We start from the raw sequence: 25,995 nt of genomic DNA, 5'->3' as shown, positions 1-25,995 counted from the left end.
CGGGTGTTATCGGGCACTCACAAAGGCCTGATGATGCGCATTTGGAACTGGCATGGCTAGGCAGGTTTGATGAAGCCACTGGCAATCTGTTGATAGCGTGGCGTGAAAGAATATCCATTCATTAATCCGTGGTGTCGTTATTAGGTACTTTGGAAGTATAAAACTCTTCTTATTGTTGCCACTACTAACATTTGACCCTTGTCTCTGGATTTGCATGTGACATCATCTCGGCGTGCGCTTCGGACCCTATCTGCACTTTAAATCTGATTTTCTACCATACTGAGATGACTTTGATCGAACCCAAGTCAAACTCGAATTCAGGAATTAACTGTTGCCTTGAAGAGGCCTGCGAGGTCACCCTTTATGAACCAAGCATGATCCCTCTTCCAGGCGTGTACTATGACATCTCTCCCAATACAAGCCACCTTTTCAACCTGTTCAGGTGGTCCCCACCCTGGGAACGTAGTTGTAATGCAAAGGAGATGCGTGCCTACCTGTATGGCAGTACGGAAGGCAAAGTCCTCGCTGATGTCACCGTACGCTTCGATGAACCCCTTCATCATCCACAGGCCAGCAGTTATGGACTTGTACAGCCATAGAGCGTACATCTCAGCGATCATCTGTCCAAAATCGACACTTGGCAAGCCAAGTTGAGCCAATTCCCAGTCGACGACGAAAATTGGCACTTCAGTGCCTTCTTCGATCGATGCATTAGGCAGAACAATACTGCCAGAAGTCAGCTTCCGTAACAACATTCAAACCCTAAGCTTACTTTCCGGTCCAAAAGTCGCCATGAATGATCTGATACTTGCTCTGCTCCTTTCGTTCGGTGGCTGCCATGTCCTCCACTTCCTGGAGAATATCTTTCACGTCGCCAAGGATACCCGGAAAGCCCGTTATACGGTCATTTAGCCACGCAAAATTGATCATGTGTTTAACCTCCTGGCCGAACCCGTTCAAAGCTACTAGCTCCCGGTGCTTGACCTGCTGTGCACTCCATTCGACAAAAGCTCGGAGCCATGTGCCCAATGCCTTGCCGAGTTGGCGACATTTCGGCTCGAGAGGCTGTGGAGTTGGAGCACTAAAATGCTGAAGAACATAACTCTTCAAGTCGATCCCATTTGGCAGATATTCTTGGATCTGAGTCGTGCTCTTGTCATCAAAGTAGAATAAGTTTGGTGTTCGGACGACAAAGGTATGAGCATCTGTCGACTTGTCGAACAATGAACTGCCAGATAGACTTCTGAGGGTCTCCACCTCGATATGCTAGAGCTAATTAGTTTAATTGTGAATTGGACAGTGGCGGCTCATAAAATTCATACGCATCGAATCAGCGTCAGTGCAAAATCTGGCTTGGTGGCCATATACGTCTCTCCGTGCTTGACCAGAACCTTTGTTGTTCCATCGTCGAGGGCCTTCGACAGAGTTGCGAGATAGATCCAGTTCACAGAGCCTCCTGGGAGCTTTTTAAGCGTCAATGCTTTGAACCTGGTGCTCTCGAGTGCTTGCTGAACTTTCAAGTCCACGTCGATGGACGGTGTCGATGCCATGTGAAGACCAGAGCGTTGATCTCACCTGCTCTCCCAGAAGAAAATGCCAGAGAAAGTATAGTTTGGTCGTAAAAATGAAGAGAGGAAAAGGGTAATGGCGAGAAAATGCAACGCTTTATCCGGAGGCTGTGACATGTTGGATCAATGCGACTGCATCTTATAAGAAGCGACTGCATCTGGTATGTGGACAGCAACACGTCATCTGACTGATTATCGTCAGCAATACGCCAAGTGCTCCTTTTGACGTCATCCGGCCATTTTGATTGAAGTACTAAAAGCGTGCGGCCTGTTAAGAAATGTCAGATTAGAGGGTCAAGGAGACCAGGACGAAACGGGCACCAAAAGGTCACATGCATTACAGTGACTTTGTTTCTTTGATGCTATGGAGTTTGTATTAGGATCAGACGTAAATTGGAAAATTAGAAGATAAAGGTACCGATGCTCAGGACAAATATGTCCAAAGGGCGTACTGTGGCGGTCTAACGCTGGTGTATGTTCAACTAGCCATCGTATCGAGTGTCATAAAATGCCATGATTGCCAAGTATAGATACCCCATTTTAATGACTATTTTCCCCGCATTCAGTCGGCACAAAAGTAGTACCTTATTCGCCTCGAAGTGTTCTAGCTACTATAATGTACCATTCTGTATCAATAGAGATTGCTAGTACCTCTGTTACGCCCAGAATCTACAGAGACTAAATGCATTACAAATCCTAGCACATGAACTGATGAGACGAATAGGCATAGAAGCCTTGAGTGGCTTTGCTCTGACCTTGGCGAAAATGGCGTTTTATGGCACTACATGGGATAGGTTACTAACCATTCTCAAGCTGAGGAAAGAAAAGGACAATCAGGAATTTCGTTGTTACTGTTGATCTGATTAGTAAGATAATTAGTATTGACAATTGAGTACGAAGAACAAAAATAGCATCTATCATCAACCTCGGTCCATCATTATTCTTTTCCACTTGCTGTCACAATGGCGGTACTAATTTGGCTTCTAGATGATCACTATCAAAGCCGGAGTCGTGGGATTCGCTGTGAATAACTATCAAGTCCGTCAGAGCCAGTAGATGGCGATAGTTTTGTCGCTGGTATTTCATTTTAGGGCGGGAAATTTCGAGTGCGGAGGACGTCTGCTTCATTATCTGGCTATTAGGATTTTAGCGTTACATTATATATGGCACTATACAAGGAGCTCGATTTTGATGTCCATATATCTTTGGTGTCGCTCTATTAATGTTCCCGGAGTGCAGATTCAATGCCAGGAATCTCACACCTTCTCCATTTATTAAGAATGCGATGCATTATAAGTTTTCATTTATGTTTCTAACTCTAAAATATTATGTACCTGTTGTAAAAAGGAGGTATGATCTATCAAAAATTGAGTGTCGTAAAGTCCCGGAAAACGCCATATCTAACGTTGTCGATGAGAACCGGGGCGTTCTTGGTCAAAGCACTGGGATAAGTAAAAACAATTTTAAGATCAGCGATGCCCTTCTGAGTACCAGTGATAGCGGCCCCAGGAGGGATGGTGAACTTGTATCGGTTGTACTCCGCGTGACCAGCAGGCACGTTGGAGCACGAGTTCCCCTTCTCGCCGCACGCAACAAAGGCTGGAAACTTCCAGTTCGCGATTGAGATTTCAACTTTCGGGCTGACAGCAGACTCTGGCGTGTCTTTAGGACGGCCAATAAGGAGTTCTAGGCTGAGGATTGAGTTGCCGGGAACGGCAGACATCGGCTGTGAGATGGACACAAACGGATTGGTGTCTGTTTTGGAGTTTGCGGCGAAGCTTATTTTCCTGTAGTCAAGGCGTTAGTCAGATTCGCTGAGAACTTGGATGAGCTCAAGGGTTGTTGACTCACGCAGCTTTGCAGCCTGATGCTTGTAAGCTGTCAGAAACGACGACTACCGAGCCGCCAGACGACGATTTCTTAACTGTCCACTTATCGAGGCCAGCCTCGAATCCTGAGTTTTGTACTTTGTTGTCATCGTCTAGAAAATTTCGAACGAGTCAGCTTTGCTGTTGTTCGATTTCTCTTCTTTCTTCATAGTTGATGATGGGTTTGATTGACATGTTGGGGCCAAGAAAACAAGGTTGGGAAGTGTGTGACAACGAAAGAAGAACATATCGAGCTTTTTGGAATCACATACCGGCCACTAATACATTTGCTATGGTTTTGTTAGAATAGTTATTGATAAGGTAACGAGTGTAGACTACTCACGGGTTGGACTGGGAGAAGCGCAGGCGGGCCCTTCACGCTTCAAGACAGCCGCGGTGCTTCCTAGCACGTTGATGGCCAGAATAAGGCCTGAAAGCGAACGGAATTGCATTTTGAGCAAAAGGTAATTTACGAAGGCGGAAAGTGAAAGAGTGTGGATGTTGGGTGAAGCTGCAATAGTAGGACAGCTCCATGAAATCTCTTTATATTCTCCAATCGGCGGCCCAGTTAGCAACCTACGACTTTGTGCATAGGGCCAATTGCAACAAAAACTCTTTGTGGCATAAGATAGCCACCCAGGATGTGGGGTCAGATTTTGATGGACACTATACGAACCTAAGAAAGAATATTGCAGCTCTCAAGTGAGACATTGTCGGCTTGGGTCTATGGGACAAAGTGAGATGTCCAAAGAATCCGGTATGCTAAAAGCTCCGCCCCGACAATGCGGGTCGTGGTTCTGAAAGAATTCTTTAGCGTTCTGTAACCGTTCAAAATATTCCACCAAGGTGCCTCTCCCACTTCCTTGGGCCTGGAGCTGGCCGTTTTTGGTTAGTTCCGGGCTCATCTAGCCTGCGGCTTTTCCTGGGGTTCCATCAATTGGTAGTGACGCTAAAGATCATGGGTGGCGATTGTTCCGTTTGTCTTTGTGAAACCAAGCCTAGGCCATACTTTGTAGTTTGGCTTTCGGTAACCCCTCCATGCTAAAGCTGAGGCGTTGCTTGATTTAGATTATCGAAATAGATCAGTATACTATGTCGCAGACATACAAGCTTTAAGGGCAGGTTACTTAAGCCGTCAAGAGCAATGTGTCCGCATTTCTTCAAAACGCAACGATTCATCATATTCAATGTTTTCGTCACCGAAGCCATGATTTTTATTGACAAGGACTGCGCAAATTATCGTAATAATTATAATTTTGGTTCATGCCCTCATGATCACCAAACTATGATTTGGTCTTCTTACTCACATAGGCTTTCACACGAAGCGAGGAGTAATATAACGCATAAACGTTTGATTATCAATTTCCATGTGATTGGGTGATACATGCAAAATACCAATAAACGGCTTGTATAGATGGCATTCGCAGTGTCGACAGACACTTGTACATGAAAGTCGACTTAGTGCGTATCTTCGGGGCGGCTTGCGTGCTCAAGGTCGAAAGGAGCTTTAGTCTCTTGTGAACAGTTTCCAAAAGGCGAGTTCCTGAATCGACCTTGGAGAAATGCGAGCCATTCGGGAGCAGAGGCCGTTAGTACCGCACTGTGATCCAGGCCAGGATAGATGCTCATGTGAACTGGGTTGCCAAACCGGCACGAGTCGGCATAGGAAGCCTCGCCCGACTCTTGAGAAACAATGGTATCCTCGGCACCGAGAATAAGCAGGAGAGGCTTTGAAGCACGATCGCCCTGGGCCGGAGCATTGAGTTTCTGGAAGTCTTGCAGACGCTTATCAGACTGTATCGTTACATTGGAAAAAGCATCGAGACGTAGATCCCACGCAAGCCCGGAAATGGCGTTGTCGCACAACTGGCCAATTTGCGCGAGTTCGATTCTTTGCTTCATCTTGTCTGAGAGGATGGGTGCGGAATAGTCCGGGAAGGTTGCCTTAATCCCGAGCGCCGCAGAAGGCAAGACGCCTAAGGCAAGAAAAGCGTGGTTATCTAGATCGGAGGGTAGATATGCCGCAAAATCACGAAGCTGATTGATTCCTAATAAAGCGTCGTAGAGCTTGCTTACCGGTGCAACAGAGACGCCACCTAGGTACCCGCTGGCCGAATCTTGAACGAGACCATGTTCGGATAGCTTCCAGACGGCACCACCGCCTTGGGAATGGCCGATAGAGGCCCATTCGTGGGATAGAACATCCGGGAAGGCTTGACGCGCGGCTACAACGGACCAGTAGGTGTCATTGGCGTTCGCCGCGCTGGCAATATATTTATGCGCAGTATAGTTGTTTCCGAGTCCCGCATAATCTGTTGCAATGACTGCATAGCCGGCGAGAAGAAGCGTTGTCCAGCTCTGGTAGTCGTAAAGATTTGGGGAAGTTGAGGGAGCGCAGCCCCGGAAGACACCGCTTGTACCATGGGCATATGCGACCAGATTGAAAGTCGTTTTAGTACGAGCGAAGGGGAAGGCAATGAAGCCAGTAGAAGGAACAATAGAGTCGTCAATATCAACGCTAGTGTATTGGATCTTGTATGTTGCTACGCCAGCAGGAAAGCTGATTTCGGAAGAGTTGATGGGCTTGATCTTGAGAACGTCTCCCGGCTTGGAGCAACTAAAGTTAGCGGCTGTTGCGTAAAAGTTGAAGTCGAAGTTTGTGCCAAAAGTTTTAATGTCGGCAGGGTTGGTTTCTCTGAGTGTCTGCTGGCAAATATCACCACATCCGTATTTTTGGGCCATTTCCGATGAGATTTCGAAGTTCGAGGCCTGGCTGCCGTTGGCTGCAACGGCCTGAAGGCCATGTAGCATAAATAAGGAAAAGGTATCGGACCGCATTGTTGTCAGTGTACTACAGCAGATTTAAAGCAGGGAATGTTGAAATTTGATACTTCCTGTCCATTACCAGCGATTGTTGATACTACTTATACTTAGACTGCGCTTCTGTGCTCCTTAATAATTCAAGTTTGCTTGACTCTATCATAAACCAGTTGAACTCGAGATGATCATCCTCTCTCACCCCCTGCTTGAGCATTCAGTGACTTTGAGCATGCCTCTCGTATTGATTACGCTCGTGCTGGGGGGAGAAAGGGTTCCTTCGTGAGGTGCTGTCGATAGAAGTCGTAAGCATCTGCCCCTCTAACCGGTGGTGCATATGTCCAACGACAAAGTGATGCAACCTACCATGATTCCCCCACAAAGGAAGGTCGCAGTGTCTGTTGGCCGTCTCATGGCTAGAACCCACTTAGCAGTGCCTCTCTCCCCACCCACTACTACAAATGAGGAGAAAACCCTGCGAGATTGGCTTGGCTTCCCCACGGTATTCCCGTCGCTCATTCTTGTACTGCCCTTCATGCGGTTGATCCCAAACATTGTAATCCACCCCGGAGCACTCGGGCACCGATCTAGCTATGCCTTGTATGTTGCCAACAAGCACTTCAAACTTTGAGGGTGGAACGACATTGCAATCACAGAACGCGGAAAAGCATTATGAAGACTGTTTAATAGCTATACGTTTGCAACCGACAACGAGGCCTTCGATTTCCCTGCTCTGTGATCGCCCTGCACCATCTCACTGTGTACACGTATCGCTTGTCATATTCCAAAGTCACAATGTACGTTATAGCCATCAAGTTTAGCCGCACAACTATCCTACAACTATCGTCATCTCAGTTGCAGTTCCTTTGGTAAAAGTAAATGTCCACTTCTAATAGACGGCCCTGTCAATAACGCTGCCTCGCATGCGTCGGCGACTTTACAGCTGTCCCATAAGCCCTCCCTTCTTCGCAGTGAACGAAGAAACGCAATGGTTCTTGATCGGATGTCTTGATCCACACACGACGCACATATTAATGCCAGCACAGGAACAAGTATTCCTCCCAAGCCAAACACTGGGCCTTGTTGTGGTTCCCAAACAATGGCTAATCTTTCAGCCCGTAACAGAACTTCCTTGTGATCTTCGATGTGAATATGGTCGCTGAAGGTGTCCATCTTTACCAATGCTGCCCAGATAGCCTGATGCAGAGACAAGAGAGCGGCGCGATGAGTATTACGCCGTCGCAGTTGGGTCTCGCTCATGGACTTCTGGAAACACTCGAATCTCTGATTCCATACTTTGAAAGCTTCTCGCGTAACACTCAACGCTGCGTGCTCTTTGGACGGAAATAAACCATTACGCAGCCGCTCTCTTTCGGGGCTATCCAAGGTAGAAGCCGTGGCTGCATGACATGACGAGATGAGAGTAGTGTCATAGATGATATCAAGTCCAACTAACAAACTCAGAGCTTCCTCATCATCGGCAAAGGGCTCAAATCGATCCCCCATGTCTGGTATTGGGAAATGATGGACCATTCCAGCAATCAAATTTTGGCCGCTATACATTGCTGCGTCCTGCCCCAGTCGATAAAACCACTCTCAAAAGTGCAGACTCCACGCTGGACTTGTCTCTTAGACGTAGCGAATTTGCATGAATAGCCAGAAGGCGAGTTCCGGCTTGCAAATGCTGTGCGGATTGTTCATGCCGGCCCAAGAGATTCTCGACGCAGATAAATATCAAGCAGCATATGGTGATGACGTTAGCGTCTATCTCATTTCCGCCGCTCGAAGAATAGGCCTGGATGTTTGCGATAGCATTGTTGTACTTTTCGATTGCAGCGACCTCTGACTTGAGGAGCTTTCCGTTAGATAATTGGGGAACTCCAGGACCGCTAACTAGGAAGTATCGATGAGCAGCGCCGAGGGCGCACATGGCGTGCTGTAGAGGCGATGCGACATGTGCCATGGGCATGGCATGCCGGTACCAAAAGTCTAAAGGATCGGATGGGTCGGCCAGCCATTTGATAATGAAGATGTGCGCGTGTGAAAACAAAGCACGATCTGTGTTGTTCGTGAAGAGCTGTTCGTTCAGTGACGTTGGCACATGTGTGAGCCGAGGAAGTACGTCACGCAACCGTACAAGTGTTGGTTCAGAGCTTTTTGTGGCCGGCATTATTGTACTGCAGAGTTCATTGGAAAGAGTCCCAGTCTTGCGGTGAGCGTGGAGCTGCTTAACGATGAGTGTCAAGGATTTGTCGTGCCTTGGCTTGGGCCCAGGCTTTTGCCTCGGAGTCAGCTTGTACCCATCACAAGCGTGGCGGTCCCTCTGGCATCTCTGGCAAGTAGGTTTCCCCTCATCGCACTTGACATGGCGGATTCTGGCGAATTCAATTAGAATATATAACTTTTACTTTACGGTGTCTTGAATCGTGTGACTCTACTTGCTAGATAGTGACCAATCAGCATTGATGACTGGGATTGCAAATATCATTACGAAGCCCAAGATTCTACTTGCAAATGAAAAACAAAAACAAAATAAAACCATTGTCACTGCAGTCAGGGGTATCGGGATAGTAAGATAACGTACCAAGTGTTGCACCCGGTCCTTACCCGGGGAGCCTTGGCCCTAGTCCGTTTCTCTTTTTTTGAAGGCTTGACCTCCATCCTGGGTTGACCGATTGGCTGGCTCGTATTAATTCGGTATGCAGGTGTTGAGGAGTATAGGAAGGAAGAGTGATAAGATATAGGTGACCCAGAGAGATGTCGTCGTCTATTCCGGTCCCAGTCAACGACAAGCGAAGTGGGCATCGTACCGTGGTGCGGCTCTGTTCTTATGTGCCTCTCTGCTTAGACAGAAGCGAGGTGGCTCGGTCCACCTCACATTCCCTGATTGGCTCTCTCGTAATAATTCTTTTGCTAGCCGAAACATTTCAGAATGCTTATTATGTAGAGACGAACACTTAAAATTGCATGCCCATGCGGATGTACGGATAGGAACCTCTAACGCTAAGCGGTTACTATGCCATTTATGTGCCCAACTGACTCGTGTAATAAAGTAGTTCTGATATAGTCCTTCTGCCAGGCTGCCGTACACGTGCTAGGAGCTACGTAGTATGCCTGGCGAATCTGCCCAGAGCTTTCACTGCAAATCTTCCTACTCATTTCCGATTCGTCGTCATTTCCTGCTCCTGAGTAATACTGTCGTTTGTTTACACACCAATGCTTGCCTGCATTTCCGCCCACGGGTCCGCACATGATTATGTCTCTGACCTGGTCAATTGGCCACGGACTTGCTTGACTTGTGGAGATGATTCACAAGAATTCAAGAGCAATGAATATCGGTTCGCCCTTGAAAGTTTCGCTGAAAGAGCCAGTCTGAAGTCGACGACCCGGCATATGCAGCTCAACAAGACAAATAAACACGGCGGGGGAGATAAACCGTCGGAGTGAGGAACATGAAGCCGCCAAGCGAAACATCGACGCCAACTTGAATTCGTCCTAGCTATCACCGATACAGGATGACCCAGCTCCTGCTGCTTGCCAACACAGCGAGACAATATCAAGAGGGACGAAAAATACAGTAAAAGACACGTGGGGTAAATCGCGGTTTCGATCGGTCAACGAAGTTGATGCCAAAGCCGTGAGATTTTTAGGATCGAGCTGACGATGTAAAAGTGAAAGAAAAAAAAAAAAGAAACTTATATAGAATGAAATACAGGAGCAATCATGATACAGATTGTGCTCGCAAAAGTTGGTATGTGTCATGAGGTGGGTTGTGAGAGGTAGCAACCCATACCGACTTGCATGACAAACCCGGCAAAATGAAATAGGGTACCGTGCAGCTGGATGCGCCCAACATAGCCCAGAATTTCCAAGATACAGTCGCACACCACGCTAGCAATAAACACCCATGAACAAGTCATGAAGCCTTGAAAGACATGAATGTCCATCGACAACGCAAGAAGGAAGACATACATGAGACTGGGAGAAACGTTAGTTTCACGGCTCAGAATTGCACGTAGAAAAAGAGACAGTAGAGCCCGACATCTTAAAAACTATTCAAGACATATGACCAACAACGCTAGAAGCAAGGCAGTCAAGCCAATGATAGATGAGTGAAGATATGCGCCGATTCAATTCAAAAGGTCATTTAGTATCGTGTGGAATTTAGCTCGAAGTTTGATCTACCTTGCCTTGATGTAGGCAAGCTGATGCATCTCTGATTTGGATTTTTGACTCTCGTGTATGAGACTTCTGGAGCCAAACAATTTGTTGAATAAATGACGGTTACAAAATGCTTCGGGTTGTGTCTTTTCGCCCTCTATAGTAAATCAACAAGTTCACAGAGCCATACATTTTTGTGACAGGTGCCTGCTTTTACTCATTTCACCTGTGGCCCCCAAAACCCACTCATGTTGTAGCTAGAATGTCGCTGCGCATGCAAAGCAAACTTTCTACCTCTCGTAAAGCTTTAAGATCTATTTTTGTGAGATACCATATCATCCATTGAAGTGGCGTGTATACGGAGATGTCTGGATTGGGGTGACTGCTGGCACATGAATACGTCCCAATTCTTGAAATTATTTTAAAGCCTCTACTTTACTTCCAGGCTGGAACCAGGAAATCCGAAGAACATATTCAATAGGACTCCAAGAAAAGCGTTGCTGTATCGTCGACGAAGGTATTCACAATTATGTATGAATGCGGTATGAATGATTTGAATAGTAAATTTAGACAAGCGTGACCAATTACACAGTCTTTCAACCGTGCTTAGCTGAGTTTGAATTTTACATCGGACACAACAGGGCGATGATCAGAGATGAACAGTCCGTCATCAAACTGATTTGGCAATACCGCATGCGTTAAAAACTCCATTCCGTTGACCGTCGGATCCCGCACGAACAAGTGGTCGATAAGCGTATCGTCCCAATTTATGTTTGTAAAAGCCGTGTAAGTCTTCGAGTGCCCAATCCTTCGCGCCTCAGGTGTCGTATTGCGGGTGTCATACATATTGCCAGCGGCAATCAAAGTCTGGTACGCAGGGTTGTCGGGCTGGATGTTCAGATCTCCACCTAAGAACACAGGCGTTTTCTCTGCTTCTACCGATTCCCACTCCTTTGCAAGCTTCACCAAAAGCTCTGCACTTCGCTCACGTGCAGTCTGGCCTTGGTGATCGAAGTGGGTGCACATATAGACCAAGGGCAAGCCAGACTGGACATGAGTAAAGGAGGCAACTGTGACAATGCGCGGGAGAGCAGCATCCCACCCTTTGGATCCAGGGACGTCGGGAGTCTCGCTCAGCCAGTAAGTCCTGTTCTCCACAAGATTCCAAGCTCCTGGCTGGTAGAGGATGGGTGAAAATTCTCCGGCTGCAGCCCCGTCGTCGCGACCGACGCCAATGTGGGCCCAGGTAGGACCGAGATCTTGGACGATGTCGACAAGTTGCTTCTCGATGACCTCCTGCATGCACACCAGGGTCTCTGGACGGCCTGTTGCTTCGTAGTTGAGCTGTGCTGAAAGCCGGGGCCGACGGACATTCCATTGCGCTTCGTTGATGCCAGTGACAGGCGTGGCCCAGCGAATATTGTAGGTCATCAAACGAACGGTAGGATCAGCTGATTGGCAGCGGGCACCAACGGCTCCAATGAGCACAGCGGCGATAGCAACGGACTTCATTGCAGATGTGGACATGTAACTAATTTGCAGCAATGCAGATAGTAAAAATGTCCTCCTAAATTGGCGAAATTCTCCTCCATATTTGAATCATCTTCATGTCCTGTCCAACGGTGACATCAATTCACAAGTGAGGGGAAACTAGGTTGCAATTCAATGGCATCGGCTCATTCACACAGAAAATGTGATATCTACTCCCTGTCCTGCATATCTCTCTACCGACACGGTTAAGGTTGTCGATCCTTTGATTCTTCATCTACCATTAGCTCAGCAACATTCACACACGTTCTCGAAAACGTCGGCTCAACCCGGCTTCACGTGGGACCCGAAGACCCAGCCATTCGCCGGTGTGAGTGGGACGTCTTCGGCAACCAAGGCGTGGCTCCCGGGACAGAAGTCCTTGGCAGATTAAAAGTAGTCGGAAACTCTCTCGGGGTTTTATCTGGTTCTCGGTAGCTTAATAGACCGACCGATAGGGAAGGTTCTATAGCCATATAGTAGGATCCTATATCCTCGCCAAATTTATTCACCCTGCCTCTTACATACTGCGCAGTAGTATCCTTAGTAAACGGCATATCCGGCGGCGGGCGCACCTTGTCCGTTTTCGGGTAGGCGAGATGCACAACACCGTCATACACCCCGCTTGCTAATGGTTTTGCTAGGGTTGACAGGAGATGAAGGACCCAAATCCTCGCCAAGATGTCAAGTGTCTATTTCAGCCCCTTTAGCGAATTTCAGATTTCCTAGGAAAAATGTCAAGCTGTCTATCCCAATCCTATCGCTAGGTTTGACTTTGGGGGCTATGCAGATAGGATTTCAAATATCCGACCATACTAGCACCGGCAGCAGTGAAAGATCACATGTCCATACCAAGGTAGGTAGATAGATATATGCTCATACTACTCAGCTTTCAGAATCATGAACAAGGGTTTATCAATCTGTTCAAACTACTGGGTCGGCTATCGGATCTGCACTGTATCGCACTGACACAAGGCGAAGATGCCCGAGTGTGCGATTGACTCGCTCCTCTACCTAAGGAATGTTGAACTCTTTGTGGACTTCCATTGAGCACGAGTCACGATCAAGATGATCCACCTTCACGGTGATTTTTGTGGACTGCCGTTGAATATTGCTCAAAAGGTCAAAGCGGCGGTGGCAAGGACAGGGTTCTACACGTGTGAGCAAAAATTCATCGACCGCGGAGGACGGATTTCCTGTCACTCGCCCCCCCCTGGGTGGAGATATTCCGAACAGCCCCCAACACACACTGGTACGTAATGTTGCCGTGTCATTATTGGGCCGTCAAAAGACCTCCTGTTCTTGATGTCGTGTGGCCACTGCCTTGTTTTGATTAATCTCGATGGGAAAACACGCAAGTCCAAATGGAGAACTGTTGCATCACTCGTGGGTATTGTACAGGATTTCATACACATTTACGATTTATATTGATGGCGAACAGACGTCTGCTTGACATCGGTTCCCTACCGAGCAGACTCCTGCGTTCCAGACCGGCCTGTCTTCATGCTGGAAGACATCTCAATGTCGACTTGGTACGTGTACTGCTTGTGGATACCGCCGCTCCTGGTTTTGTCTGGTAGTAGGTCTCCCTTGTCCGAGTCGCCATCTTGTAGCCGTTCCCAGCTCTCATCCCCTCTTCCATGCACCGTGGCCAAGCTGAAGCCCACATCTGTTGGGTTGCGGTACCGGTCGCGACTCCTGGCGTCCAGTGGTTTGCTACCAAACGTGAAAAGCCCCGTCTTTGTCCCATTACTTTTAGAAGGGGCCGAGATTTCTGCTGACGAACCCTTGGTTCGGGCGATGAAACGGCGAAGGGAGGGTACTGAGGAGGCGATGCAGCCGATTCCCGTCTCAACGTTGGAGCACAGAACAGTATGGGCGACCCAGACTACCTCAAAATTAGCCTCAAGATGCACCGCTTGTAGAAGGTTCGATAAAACTTACATTGAAGGTTTGCCTGGGCTTTGAAGTGGTTGACGTATGGAATACGGACCATGGTAATAATCGATGCACTATATCAACGTTAGCCATATACATCGCCGATCATGAGAGGTGTCTAGCAGCTTACACAGATGCAAATGACAGCAGACCAAAAACTTGTAGTTTTGTTTGAGTCTTCATCTGTGTACCCCAAAGAATCACGGCAGGGACCACAACGAGCGCCAAGTCCGTGACAATAGCTGAGCTTGTGGCGACATGACCGAGGGCGATTAGAACGTCAACATCTGCGCATTTTCCTTTGCCGGCGAGAATCATCTGTGGCGTCCACAGGGCTTCAACAGGCTCGCAGTAGAGCAGTGTTCCGATAAATGTGATGAAAAACGATGCCCACGTGAGTCCTAGAAGAACCCATATGGTGATGCGCAGAGCTTTGTTCGTGGTGACGATGCGTTGAATGGTGATGCAGACGGACGACTTGACCAACGCAAGGGCTACGACGTATAGCAAGATCCAGACGATGTAGATCTTGAGGGCTTCCGACCACATCCACTGATTCAATTTGGCTTCGAGCGTGCCCAGTCCGATGAAGCATCCGTATACCGCCAGACCAACGACCGCCGTATAAACAACCTATCGAGCTTGTGTGAGCGAACCTTTTCTTTTCTTGGCGACCGCTTTGGGCCCATCGTACCGTTCCTGCTGCCATAAGTCCATCGTCGAGACCGAACGTGCGCTCGACTATGCGGATACGAGTGCGGAGACCGACGCAAATGATCGAGAAGACGAGGAAGATGCAAGAGATGATGATAATGGCGAGCGGGAGGTGTACCGGCGGGAGCATTCGCAAGTCGGGATCCACGGTTGTTGACCACATATTGGCGGTTTCGTCGTGTCCAGTTCTTTCGTGCTGGAATGCCTCTCCTCTCTGCGAGCACTGTGAAGAGGCTTCCCTTCGAGTTTTAAGCCGCGAGTATCGACTTTGACGGCTGTACCTGCGGCAGATCTATCTCATCTGCAGGGGAAGAGGAGCCGTAGGAAGCGGCGTGGCTTGGAGCCAGAAGAGATCAGAACCAGGATACACGTTCCATGGATGTAACCCCAGACATTTGCTGCTGGGTCCTGTCAGACGTTACATAGTCGATGGAAAATTACCAACAGGACCCGTATTCCCTCAAAGACTCGATTCCAGTCCGAGTTTCCGTATCCAACCAAGAGAACTAGACTTGTCTAGATGCGTTAGGATCCGGACCCAGTAACCCACTTTCCCGGAATCCAATGAGCATGCTGTGTTCCTGAGAAGGGGGCCAAATAGGCCATGGCTGTCAGTCGGCCGCGGTCGTCGGGTACGCTAGTATTGCCCGGGGTCCGTTGCAGGTCGGCGACCCAACTCCACAACACTAGGCAAAGAACACGACAACGGCCGAAGCTGGTTCACTCTTGCAAGGTTGGCTTCTTGTCAGCCACCCAATCACGACAGAAAAACTAACGGCGGCCGAAGTTGGCCCAACCTGGCAAGGAACATGTTTGCTTGTCATCCCACAACGGCACTTTGGTAGCTACAGGGACAAATCTCACTAATAAGAGCCATCCCATCCCATACTTGTCAGTTTTGGGGTCGAAACATGCAGATCAGGGCGACCCTTGTAAGAACCACAATTGGGATCATCGCGATCAATTCTACGAAGGGAATCTGACAACCAGACTCCGCATCCTCGTCTCGTTCGAGAATCAGGCGAGCCTTGTTGGTTCTAAATGGAGATTTTATGAAGTGCAGCAGACTGTGCATTATCATAAACCAATCAAAGGACGGGAAAGGCTGAGATGGCTCGCAAAAACTATCAACTCTTAACTTTTATGATGGAAAGAAGACACATAGGCACAACAATTAAATCTGCATGGTATTTGACATGGTTGATATTAGGTCACTGGGCTAACAATAGTGAAAGCCCGCGAATGCTACGCTGTCTGACAATAGGGGTAAACCACAAAAGACATCGTAAGACTTTTAGACGATCTTGACCCGGACTCCAGTTGTGCCCTCGGCCGGCTCAGGCACAAACATGTCATGGTCATATGCAACATCCTCGTCTTCGGTATCGAAGAGCTGCATGTTAGGGAAGACGCGCAAGACAAGAGCTGTGAGGCACAGGTTCATCTCGCACAAAGCCAAACTTTAGAGTTTTGCAAGTCAGTCATATGATCACATTAAGATTTTCTGGGGGTGGTCGTCGACTTACTTCATACCAAGGCAAGATCTGCTGCCCTTGGAGAAGGCAAGCATGCCCTTTTCAACATCCTTTCTACGCTGGTTGTTCTCGTCCAGCCAGCGCTCAGGAATGAACTGGTAAGAGTCGGGGAATACACCCTCCTCGTGATGCGTGATGGCGGCGGACATGCCGATCGCATAGCCGCGAGGGATAACAAATTCAACAGGCTTCTTGTTGAACTCGCCACGGTAAACCAGGTTCTCTTGAGTGGGAATGCGAGCAGTACGCGCAGACACACCGTATGAAAGACGCAGACCCTCCTGGAGAACAGCGCCAAGATAGGGGAGGTTCTCAAGGCTAGTCCAAGATGGGAGGTGCTGCGGGTCATCGACGACCTCGCTGAGCTCCATGCGGAGCTTTTCCAGAAGCTCAGGCTTGGTCAAGAGATGATAAGTGATGACGGACAGAGCCCAGCTGGTGGTCTCGGTCCCAGCTCCGACAACAGCAGTGGCTTCGTCAGCCAATCGTTGCGGCTGCTTCTCCAATAAGTCCAGGTCCGACTCCAGAAGAGATCCAAAAACCGTGGGGCGCTCATGGCGGATGCCGGCATCAAGCTCGGCCTTGGTCTTCTTGACCTGGTTGGGAATGTCGATCTTTAGCGTCTGAATAAGCAGAGCAATATCTTTGGGTAGGTAGTTAATAAGCCTTGGCAACCGTTAGTTCATGTTTCTCTTCTACACTAATTATTGAGGTCCACAAGAAAACAACATACCACTCGCCAAGCACCGCAAGAGACTTAGTCCAAGGGAAGAAGCGGAAAATAAAGACCGGTCGGAGAATAGAAGCCGTCGGGGCACGGAAGTTGGGATACCACCCCTCCTGCTGCAAAAAGCCAAAGCTCTCGCCAAAGCAGTAGCCTGAAATGGCATCGGAAGTGAAGCAGCTGTAAGCCATGGTCACATCGAATTCGTCCTTGCCAGACTCATTCAGCAGCTTGTCGCAGAGCTTCTGGACCAACGCATGCACATCGCCCTCAAGTCGGGCGATCATACCCCTGGAGAAGAACTTGGCAAGGGGGATACGTCGCACACGGTGGAGGTCATGGTCAACAGTTCCGAAGCCAGCTTCGCCCAGACTGGGATGTAACAGAGCGATTAGAACACTGTATTTTTTGGCCTGTGAAAGAGGGGGATTCTTACGCTGAGCCGTTGATCTGGTGAACAGGCTTGTCGCGTTTGCGGCCACTCACGGCGTAAATTTCATCGGAGAAGTTGGCATCATTGCAGTGAACTTCGTTGGGGTTGATGCGCACAATAGGTCCTGATAACGCTCAGAATCCGTCGTTTGAAAAATTGTCGGAAACGCGATGGGTTAGCTTACCGTATTGTTCGTGCATGCGGTGAATTTCTCTGGTGTATCGGCCGAATCTGATCACATCGTGGTAAAACTCCGGTATGTACGTGGCAGCTGATAGCTTTGGGCCGGGAATATGGCTCAAAGGGTGCAGAGGAGAGATGTTGTAGAGAGCCTTGAAAACCTGGTACACCAGCCAGAGACCGATGAGCGCGAACACATTGCGAGCGCTCAAGTAGGGAGCCGCAACTGTCGCAGACAGTGGCTCAGTCTGAATCGTCGACATCCTGGGTGGTTGACAAGAGAAAGACTAAAGGATGTTGATCGTAAATCTGCGAGCAGCGAAGAGAGGGCATTATCATTTCCTGAATCACCGCCCTATGCCAGGCTCATGTGGAGAGTTTGGATTGACAAGACAGGTCCACAAATCCTGCATAGGGTCTACACCCGATGAAGCCACAGCACCGAGGTTTGCAACGTCGAGACCAGGGCTGACAGCAGAAGGGATCAACAAGAAACGCAGGCCACCCGGCCGAGAAGGATTAACAATTGCTCATTTGCCGCCAACTGCTGCCCATAACGGCCGAGGTCTTGGTGCCACTGACGATCTTAGTAGTAGGACCCTGGCTGTCCAGAAAAGGAGAGCCGACCTTATCGGAGTGACAAACTGAATCAAACATGGATTTCCGTGGCCCCCAAATGGGAAATTCTAGTTTCTTCAGATTAGTTCCAACGGTCCTGGTGGCCTCAGCCTGGGCAACGGAGATGCCAAACGGCCCGTGAATGGGGTTCATGGGGAGTTCTTTGAGGTTCGCGGCCATGACTGGCTGAAGAATGAGGGTCCCTGTAGATTGCATCAAAATGCATCCACCTGGACAGGGAAGACCCCCGGACGATCACACCGTAGTGGCCAAACAGGAACCCCGAATTACGTTCCACGCAACCTTCATTCGTACACGTGGAACGAATCGTGGAGGCGGGCATAACCTAAGTACAGAAAATTCTTCAGCACAAGATTGGCGTGGCATATGATAATGATGGGTGGACAGCGAAAAGCACAAACCAAGCGCCTAGGCTATTTTACTCCTTTATCCACTATCGAGCTTTCGGGCCGCGGTTCAAACTGGGACCTACGACGAGCTCAGCTGATTAATTCGAACCAATCTTCTGTTGCATCTGGCTTTTGTCAGAACCACCGCAATGCCGGGGGTGTCTGGAGCTACACACCGGAGTGGGGCCGTATGAATGCCGGTCATTTTGAGTAATGTCCCGGTATCAACCGAGACCTACCTAGCGACGCCGTGATCATTCGGGATTTGTTCAGACCTGTTATATGTGCTCCATTCAGTAGTTTCTTCCGCATATTCCGGTATATTTGGTGGTCATAGGTATATGTTGCCTGGAGTTAGAGTGGTCTAGCCATGGTTTAGGATCTAATTGCCTAGCCTTCAGTATGCCGCGTCGCTTCGGTTGCTAGCAAAATTACCGTACAGACCGACTAACAGAGAAAAAAGTGTACCAATTAGTCGAAGTGCTTTAGCATGAGTTGTCTTCACAAAAAGCATCATGTGTCTTATGACAGCTGAAGAGACGGGTATTTGTGCCTGGACCTCCGCATTTTGTCAAGTATCTTTGGGCATGTCAGCTGGCTTTTGTTACAGTTAAAGAAATGAAGACGGGCAACCATTTCATGGGGCAGTCAGCTGGTATTTCCTCACTGTGATGCGAAAAGATATTCCATTCTACTCTTCTCATACCTCTCACTCTACATGCATATCGCTAATATAGTTTCCTGCAGAATAAACGGTAGATATTTCGATACGGTTTCCCTTTAACGTAAGTCTTGAGTAACTTGTCATTGCCTTGTTCACACTTCCCAAGTTCGATTCAGCATTCTCTGAATCTTTACTAGGCATCAAGCATGTCTGTGTGCTGTATTAGCTATATTCTTATTAATTTACAGCTGCAGCATAGCCGTAGCTAACGCACGACATGAGCTGACTACGATCTCAGCGATGATTTCTGCTATTAGAATCACGATGCGCTTCTAATTACTCTTCACTATCGTGACTTCTTCATGCATCGGTAAATGCCCATTAGTCAAAGTTCTAGTTTGAAGTCATTGACTGGGATATCCTTTTCGACTTACAGTGCCTTAAATTGCATCTTCTAAGCCTTCTTCTTCAAATCAGAGTCAATAGATTGTGCTCCATGTTCAAACAGTAACTGGGCGGCTGTTCTGCGGGAAAAGATGACCGCTAGACGATAGGGTGTTTGACCAGCGCTCTCCACACTGCTTACCTCTGCCCTATATTTAATGAGCAGTTTAATCACATTATCATGCCCCCCTTAAGCTACCAGATGAATTGGCGTCTGCCGACAATGATCTACTCTATCAACAAACCCCCCATGGTCGAGAAGTAGTCGAATTATAGCTCCAGAACCATATTTAGCTGCCAGATGAAGTGTTGTTTGTCGATACTTATCTGGGCTATCTGTTTCTGTCCCAGATTCAATAAATAATCCTACAACCTCTTCATGGCCGTAGCGAGCTGCTAGATGAATTGACGTTCTTCCAGCCTGATTGATGCTGTCAAGCTTTGCTCCGTGGTTGATCAGCAACTTGACAACAGCCTTGTGGCCATGGTAAGCTGCTAGATGAATGGGCGTTTGCTCTATGTATTTTTTGCCACCACAAGGTCGCATTCAAACATAGGCGATCAGATCCGATGTTTTTGAATAAGCACATTACACCTGTCTGTCTTTTTTCTTCAAATAGTGTGACGAACACGCTAGGCACGAAGAAACTAGCCCGCAAAGTGCGTTGATTCTTACAGAATCTACAGCCCTAGAGGCACACTATATATATCCAGCCAGCTGGCAGGGATCTCTCTAGTATAGGCTGTATCAGTCTGTCTCATCGTGACTCGTGCCCATCTAGCCCACAGACGTCCCATCGTCACAAATAGTCTTTGCTCTTATTCATTATGCCAGCGCTTTGAAATTATTTTGATCTTGCGCTGACCATACAGCAGGAAAATCACTCGATCCAATGGTGTTGATGATGATGGCGACTTCCTTGTGTATGTTTTCTGTCCTCCCTTGCGGGCTATGATAGCACACTATGCCAGTGAATGTCACTTTTGTGGACAGTTAGAAGATAGTTTATCTCCATTCTTTTCAAGTCATTTCTAAGAGAATAAAACATACCAAGCTATCGATTCAGACATTCATAAGGAGGGTTTGCCCGTTAGAGCCTATTGAATCCTGGACAGGTCCTTCGCTGATAGTGCCGATACTGCTGCTGATGCGGCGACGTTTAGTGTCTGGTTGAGATGTCATATTAGAGCTGGTAGAAATCTCGATACCGTAGGCGATAGCTGGAGGTAGAAAGTCCTTAGAGGGGGGTGTTTTCTCAATGAGTCGAATAGCCTCTTTCGCAGCCTTCTTCTCAGCATTCTCTCTTCCCTTTTCAGTTTCTTCAGTAGCGTCGGCTCGAAGCTTTACATACTCCTTAACTTGGTGATGATCCATACCAACGAGGTGTTCGGCGAAAATAACATGCTCAAAGGTTACCCAGCTTCCGCCGGGTCCAGGAGGGAGAGGGTATTCGACATTTGATATAGGCTTACCAAGTCGAGTGGATTGCTGGATACGAGTGCGAAGACGACCACGGACGTCAATAAAACCAATAACAGCATGCTTGTTCCTTAGATTGGGGACGGGAGAATCTCGCCAGTAACCCAGAAACACACACTCAATACCTCCAATACCTCCTCGTAAACGCTTAGGGAGCTCTGTATCTACACGAGGCGTTTCTTCCTTGTCCGAGACGGGAATATTTTCCACCTTGTCTTCAACTAGGTCGTCCGAGGCCGATGCTCGCTTGCGCTTATCGTCGATAGTACTGATGTTTCTACCCTCGCCGCCCAGATTTATGTTAAGATCGCTCTGCAACCGCTTGGCCAAGTGGGCAAGCAAGTCGGCCCGGCGAGACTTTTCGCCGCCTGTATAGTCTTTTGAGATGGTAGAGTGAACCCAAATATTGGTGGAAATTGCAGGTTTGATGTCGCAATTCTTACTAAAGCTAAGTGGCCGAGTTGCTGATGTTTCCGAACGGGCAAGGTTAACATAATCCTCGCCGTCTGTCCTCGCCGCTTTGCTGTCAATAGGCTTGGCCGGGGTACTTTCAGTCTTATCTATGCCTTCAGTCGAGGAAGAACAGTTTTTACATTTCCTTTCATGAGCGCTGCTTCAATTCAGTAACAGAATATGTGACCCTTGAAGATGATCTCACGCTAGCTCTTGAAATGTCATGAACACATTGCGTTTGCCCGGGCAGCATCGGCACCGCAATAGCTTGGTTCTGACTTTTGTGTGTGGCCGGTGAACGGAAGCACTCTTGTGGTTCCTGGTGGCACTATGGCGACGTGCAGGAGATGTTGAACTGGCATATGGATCGTTGCCTTGGTGTCTAGGGAGGGACTTTTTGGCCTTCGTGGGAGGCATTGGCGTTGACCGGTTCGCTATTAGATTTATATACGGTATCTGTAGTGTTGAAAAGGAGGCTCGTGGTGAAACTACCTGAACAAGTGTTTCCGTTTAGTTGATAACGCCGGCTCGCTATAACCAACTTGGTCGGCTGATGTTTGTCTGGACGTAGGCAATGTGCTGCTTCACGCTGATGGATGATGTTGTGGAGAGAGATGCAGAACAGTTGATCAGGCTGTGGTCGGGAGGTTTCCGAGGCTGTGAAGAGCACGTGCGGCTGATGTGCAGATGGATAGCGAATCAGTATACAGCAAGCAAGCATCATCGTTCGGCTGTCTGTCCAATACGCTTCGAAGCTGCGATTAGCAAATAGCCTGTTCATACGCCAAAAGCAGTTTACTAGCGGTAAATCTCTCCGGTCCCTGCTCCCTAGTTTCTTATCGGCGTAGGGCAGCCGCCCACGCACCTCTCCGGGACATAGCCCGTTATAATAAGGCTTACTATCTGTAATTATAGCAATAATTATTTTTGTTTTCTGTTGGTTTTGTAACATGTGCGGAAACCGATTTTGGGAATCAGTTTGCGGTTGGCGCTTATACTTCGCGCACCCTGCTCACCCAGCTGACCTAGGGCATTACGCAAACACACTAAAAGCAGCCGCATCTGGGAACAGGAGGGTGAAAAAAAACACTTCAGTAAACTCGTGTCCTTTCATTCGTCGGTTTTGGATTGTGTCTATTTAATGGTTTCATTTCGGGAATGGATTTGTTCAAATCGCAGTAGTCCAGCATTTCCTTCCGATCAGCTTGTAGCCTTTCGAAAGCTGAAGTCATATTAGCAATCGTCTGAAGAGTGAAAAGAATGATGCATACCACTTTCGACGGAGGCCATTGGGTTTATTGCAGCAGAAGCTTCATCAGATGCACTCGAATTAAGAACAGAAATTGGATCTTTCGCGCAGACAGCTGCAGTAGCTGCAGCATAATTCTGCCACTCCTCATTCTTGTGCGAATCAACATAGTCACAGATCCCTCGAACTGGTATGCAGGGAAAGTTGTCCATCAATCTAGCTGCCTCCATTTCGAAACAAATTATGTCGACTTCCTTAGCCGATGCATCTCAGGTCCTGCCGTCCTTGATAACTAGGTTGCCAGAAGCAACACCACCATAGTGAATTTTCGGGCAAGAAGTCTTTCAAGGAGGCCAATGGTCTGCTTCAGATATACTGCATTGCCTGCAAGCTACTTGAAGAGAACCGAAATGGGCGTATGAGCCATGGAACAGACGGTCTTCGCATGAACTCGGATGGCCGTAACTAGCTATACTGTGATAACGCTCATGCATTTCTTGGAGGATTGAGGGAATAATGTTCCCTGTAGTTTCGTGAAGCGCCCACAGCTTGGAAGCTGCGTTAAGAAAAATGTGTAGAGGTAACCTCGAAGTTCCCGTTTGCTGGGCTCGATTGCCCGGAATGATCTTTCCTAAATCATATTTTTAGGAAACTTCGAAGAATGTTACTGGCGACGATTGAGTTGTTGGAATTAAGAGGCACGCCATTGAGATTCTTGGTAACGATGTTATGGTGTTCATTACTGTTCGTGCGGATCGTAGTTAAAGTACCCAGGCCGTGTAGAGCCTATAGGATGCTACAACGCACAACCTCCAAAACTGATTCAAATTGTACTATTAAGTATTGTCAAGCAATACAATATATTGATCATTCTGAGACCGAAAGCAATTTCAAGTGCACTTACTTTGTGCTGTTTCATCTCCGCCGGTTACCTGTGTGCGAAAGGTGATACTTCAAAGCAACTACCTCAAAACACATAAAGTGGCTCTTGAGTCCGTCAATTGATATTGTGACAGATTTGATGGTGCTACTATGGACGATTTTGCGGCATTTTGGATCTAGATTCCATGTGTGACAGGGTTTCCAGCCAGCAGTCTTAGAGCCTTGCATATTATACCTACGCAGTAGCATCGGGTGCAACTCGATCTGTAAGCAAGCCAGGATGCTTTCTTCTTTTGAAGGCACCGCTTTCACATATTTAAGTCAAAGAAATAATTACTTCACACCATGGCCATACTCAGCTGACGAGAAAGAAGAGTAGCCTGGGCTATAAGCATGGTTGTCATTCCACTGTGATGCATCGCATCTTTGTGATTCGCGTTGACCAACTGTAACCATGGACTTTTGTCCTCCGCACCTTCCCTCTTGAGCATTGGTTGGTTCGTCTAATTTGCTAAGACTCCATTGAAGGAAGATAGCGGTTACAACGGCATCTGAAAGCGGTCTAAACTAGCATGTCTATCGGCGACAGCCTTCCACGGGAGTAGAAAGCTTCCGAATGATACAAAACCCACCTTCCGAAATATAGTCTATTAAAGAAGCTGTTACCGAGGGAGCCCTGGATCAGATTTCCATTCACAATTGTTCCCTTTATATAGAGAACAATTTCTTCGCATCACATACATCTTGTCGATATGATATCACTCAGACTTCTTATCACGTTTGCAGTTGCAACATTTGCCTCTGACTTTGGCAAAACCTGCAGAGACGAGCATATAGACCCTAACACAGAAGTTCTTTCAGCATCATGTGACACCGGAGATGGGAGGGGAACCCTGAAATCAACGTCTATTAATCTTAATGACTGCTTTGGGTGGTCAGACAACAAGATCCAACAAGTACGTGATTCCTGAGACCAAGATTGAATGTATCTGCGGTGTACTGTGAGGCGCATGATCACGGAACCGACGCAACCCACTTCCCGGTTCTTGGCTTTGCTGACTGATGTCTTAGGGAGTTGGCCAGGGCCACTTTGGCGATACCTGCGATGACTGCTTTTCCTACCGTGTACCTGACCCTTTATACGGAGTGTTTGGGGTCACTAGAGTCTGGATGAACTGCATTTGCAATGGCGGTCTGACTGACAGTTCCATCAACCTTGGTAAGGGACAATACGACTTAGCCAGTCTAGGATAGTTCCATCCAAAGAGGGGCACCGCCAACCTATTGTGACAAAAAAGAATTTGTTAACTAACAGAAATTCATAGATTCAACCCTTCTGACAAACAAATTCGGCACTCTGGTATGCACTCGCTAGGGGCTACGTTTGTGGATATCGCCTCGGGACTGTGAAGTCTTACGTTGCAAGTTGTATTTGTGCCGGGATGATGCTCCAATGGAGAAGTCGGGAAAGAGGGATATTGCTTTACAATTGATACCAAAAGGCTTAGCCGTGTTCAAGTTATCTTACCAAGGAAGCAATCGGAAGTGGCTACCAATTTATTGTTTGCGGCAGTGTACTTTCGCGGATATTGATGTGGGCCTTTGTGACACTAAATTTAAGCTTATCCCAGCAAGTAAAAAGCCTTTACAACGGTCCCAGTCCAGTGAAAATATACGATGGATCATGATGTATCACAGCCGAGCATAGGGGATCACTGAAAGACACGCTATCCGTCCGACCTAAGTTTCCTTGAAGAACACATGAAGTAGTTGTAGAGGCAAGTAAACTATAATTGTTGATATAAGAATGGCCGCCCTTGTCATTCTAGAATCTCTTGTTTTGACTAGTCTTGCAGTTGAAGTGACGTGGATACGCCATTCCAATCTGATTGCCTGAGTTTCAGTAACCTTCTAATGCCGTCAATATGTATGAATTTTGTTACTATGCCACCGAAGATCTTGCAGGAGCGCCGGGTACCGCAGCCGTCCTCGTTAGACTGTAATTAGATTTCTGGTTACAGTAGTTAACACTTACCCTTCTAACATCTCTTCGGGTTACCACAGGAACTTCACTGGTGTGGAGTCTCTTGTAGGTGGCTGACAGACACGCTGTCACTGATATCCGTGCACCGGGTGCATTCAATCGACCTTGCCATTATCCACTGTGAACTTGATCTCAAGGAAAATGGCAGCGGCGGTTAGTCTCAGGTCTTCCAGGCCACGTCCTACCACATACTGCCCATTGAAGAGACCTTCTGTCTCAGAATTTAAGAAGCCTATGTCAGACTAAAAATTCTGTCTGGGCCGCAGTTGGGATATTAGCACTCAGC

General features: G+C 47.8%; 9 protein-coding genes across 9 annotated transcripts; 1 reads left to right on the top strand and 8 right to left on the bottom strand.

Moving 5' to 3' along the window:
- Positions 1–317: 317 nt before the first annotated feature.
- CTRU02_210697 (uncharacterized protein) lies at positions 318–1,550 on the bottom strand (the record flags this gene model as incomplete). Its single annotated transcript, XM_036722053.1, has 3 exons — positions 318–726; positions 773–1,266; positions 1,323–1,550. The coding sequence occupies 3 exons, from the start codon at positions 1,548–1,550 to the stop codon at positions 318–320; spliced, it is 1,131 nt and encodes a 376-aa protein (XP_036586425.1).
- A 1,378-nt stretch (positions 1,551–2,928) lies between these two features.
- CTRU02_210696 (WSC domain-containing protein) lies at positions 2,929–3,888 on the bottom strand (the record flags this gene model as incomplete). The annotated part of the gene is made up of 4 exons (XM_036722054.1): positions 2,929–3,355; positions 3,420–3,549; positions 3,709–3,726; positions 3,780–3,888. 4 exons carry the CDS (start codon positions 3,886–3,888, stop codon positions 2,929–2,931), a joined length of 684 nt encoding a protein of 227 aa, XP_036586426.1.
- A 1,006-nt stretch (positions 3,889–4,894) lies between these two features.
- CTRU02_210695 (uncharacterized protein) lies at positions 4,895–6,274 on the bottom strand (the record flags this gene model as incomplete). Its single annotated transcript, XM_036722055.1, has 1 exon — positions 4,895–6,274. The coding sequence occupies one exon, from the start codon at positions 6,272–6,274 to the stop codon at positions 4,895–4,897; it is 1,380 nt and encodes a 459-aa protein (XP_036586427.1).
- A 4,746-nt stretch (positions 6,275–11,020) lies between these two features.
- Positions 11,021–11,941, bottom strand: CTRU02_210694 (endonuclease exonuclease phosphatase family protein; the record flags this gene model as incomplete). The annotated part of the gene is made up of 1 exon (XM_036722056.1): positions 11,021–11,941. One exon carries the CDS (start codon positions 11,939–11,941, stop codon positions 11,021–11,023), a length of 921 nt encoding a protein of 306 aa, XP_036586428.1.
- A 1,463-nt stretch (positions 11,942–13,404) lies between these two features.
- CTRU02_210693 (uncharacterized protein) lies at positions 13,405–14,756 on the bottom strand (the record flags this gene model as incomplete). The annotated part of the gene is made up of 4 exons (XM_036722057.1): positions 13,405–13,829; positions 13,886–13,953; positions 14,010–14,512; positions 14,574–14,756. The coding sequence occupies 4 exons, from the start codon at positions 14,754–14,756 to the stop codon at positions 13,405–13,407; spliced, it is 1,179 nt and encodes a 392-aa protein (XP_036586429.1).
- A 1,131-nt stretch (positions 14,757–15,887) lies between these two features.
- On the bottom strand, positions 15,888–17,728 carry CTRU02_210692 (trichodiene oxygenase; the record flags this gene model as incomplete). Its single annotated transcript, XM_070205494.1, has 5 exons — positions 15,888–16,053; positions 16,120–16,794; positions 16,862–17,224; positions 17,289–17,409; positions 17,470–17,728. The coding sequence occupies 5 exons, from the start codon at positions 17,726–17,728 to the stop codon at positions 15,888–15,890; spliced, it is 1,584 nt and encodes a 527-aa protein (XP_070060737.1).
- Positions 17,729–20,664: 2,936 nt separating this feature from the next.
- CTRU02_210691 (uncharacterized protein) lies at positions 20,665–21,759 on the bottom strand (the record flags this gene model as incomplete). The annotated part of the gene is made up of 2 exons (XM_036722059.2): positions 20,665–21,691; positions 21,740–21,759. 2 exons carry the CDS (start codon positions 21,757–21,759, stop codon positions 20,665–20,667), a joined length of 1,047 nt encoding a protein of 348 aa, XP_036586431.2.
- Positions 21,760–22,767: 1,008 nt separating this feature from the next.
- Positions 22,768–23,013, bottom strand: CTRU02_210690 (nacht and ankyrin domain protein; the record flags this gene model as incomplete). The annotated part of the gene is made up of 1 exon (XM_036722060.1): positions 22,768–23,013. The coding sequence occupies one exon, from the start codon at positions 23,011–23,013 to the stop codon at positions 22,768–22,770; it is 246 nt and encodes an 81-aa protein (XP_036586432.1).
- A 1,404-nt stretch (positions 23,014–24,417) lies between these two features.
- CTRU02_210689 (cvnh domain-containing protein) lies at positions 24,418–25,040 on the top strand (the record flags this gene model as incomplete). Its single annotated transcript, XM_070205493.1, has 3 exons — positions 24,418–24,625; positions 24,744–24,884; positions 24,991–25,040. The coding sequence occupies 3 exons, from the start codon at positions 24,418–24,420 to the stop codon at positions 25,038–25,040; spliced, it is 399 nt and encodes a 132-aa protein (XP_070060736.1).
- Positions 25,041–25,995: the final 955 nt, after the last annotated feature.

This window comes from Colletotrichum truncatum (genome assembly GCF_014235925.2).
Source record: "Colletotrichum truncatum strain CMES1059 chromosome Unknown Contig_0007, whole genome shotgun sequence".
NCBI lineage: Eukaryota > Fungi > Ascomycota > Sordariomycetes > Glomerellales > Glomerellaceae > Colletotrichum > Colletotrichum truncatum.
The sequence above is the reverse complement of the archived record's forward strand: the minus strand, read 5'-3'. Positions and strand labels throughout refer to the sequence as shown.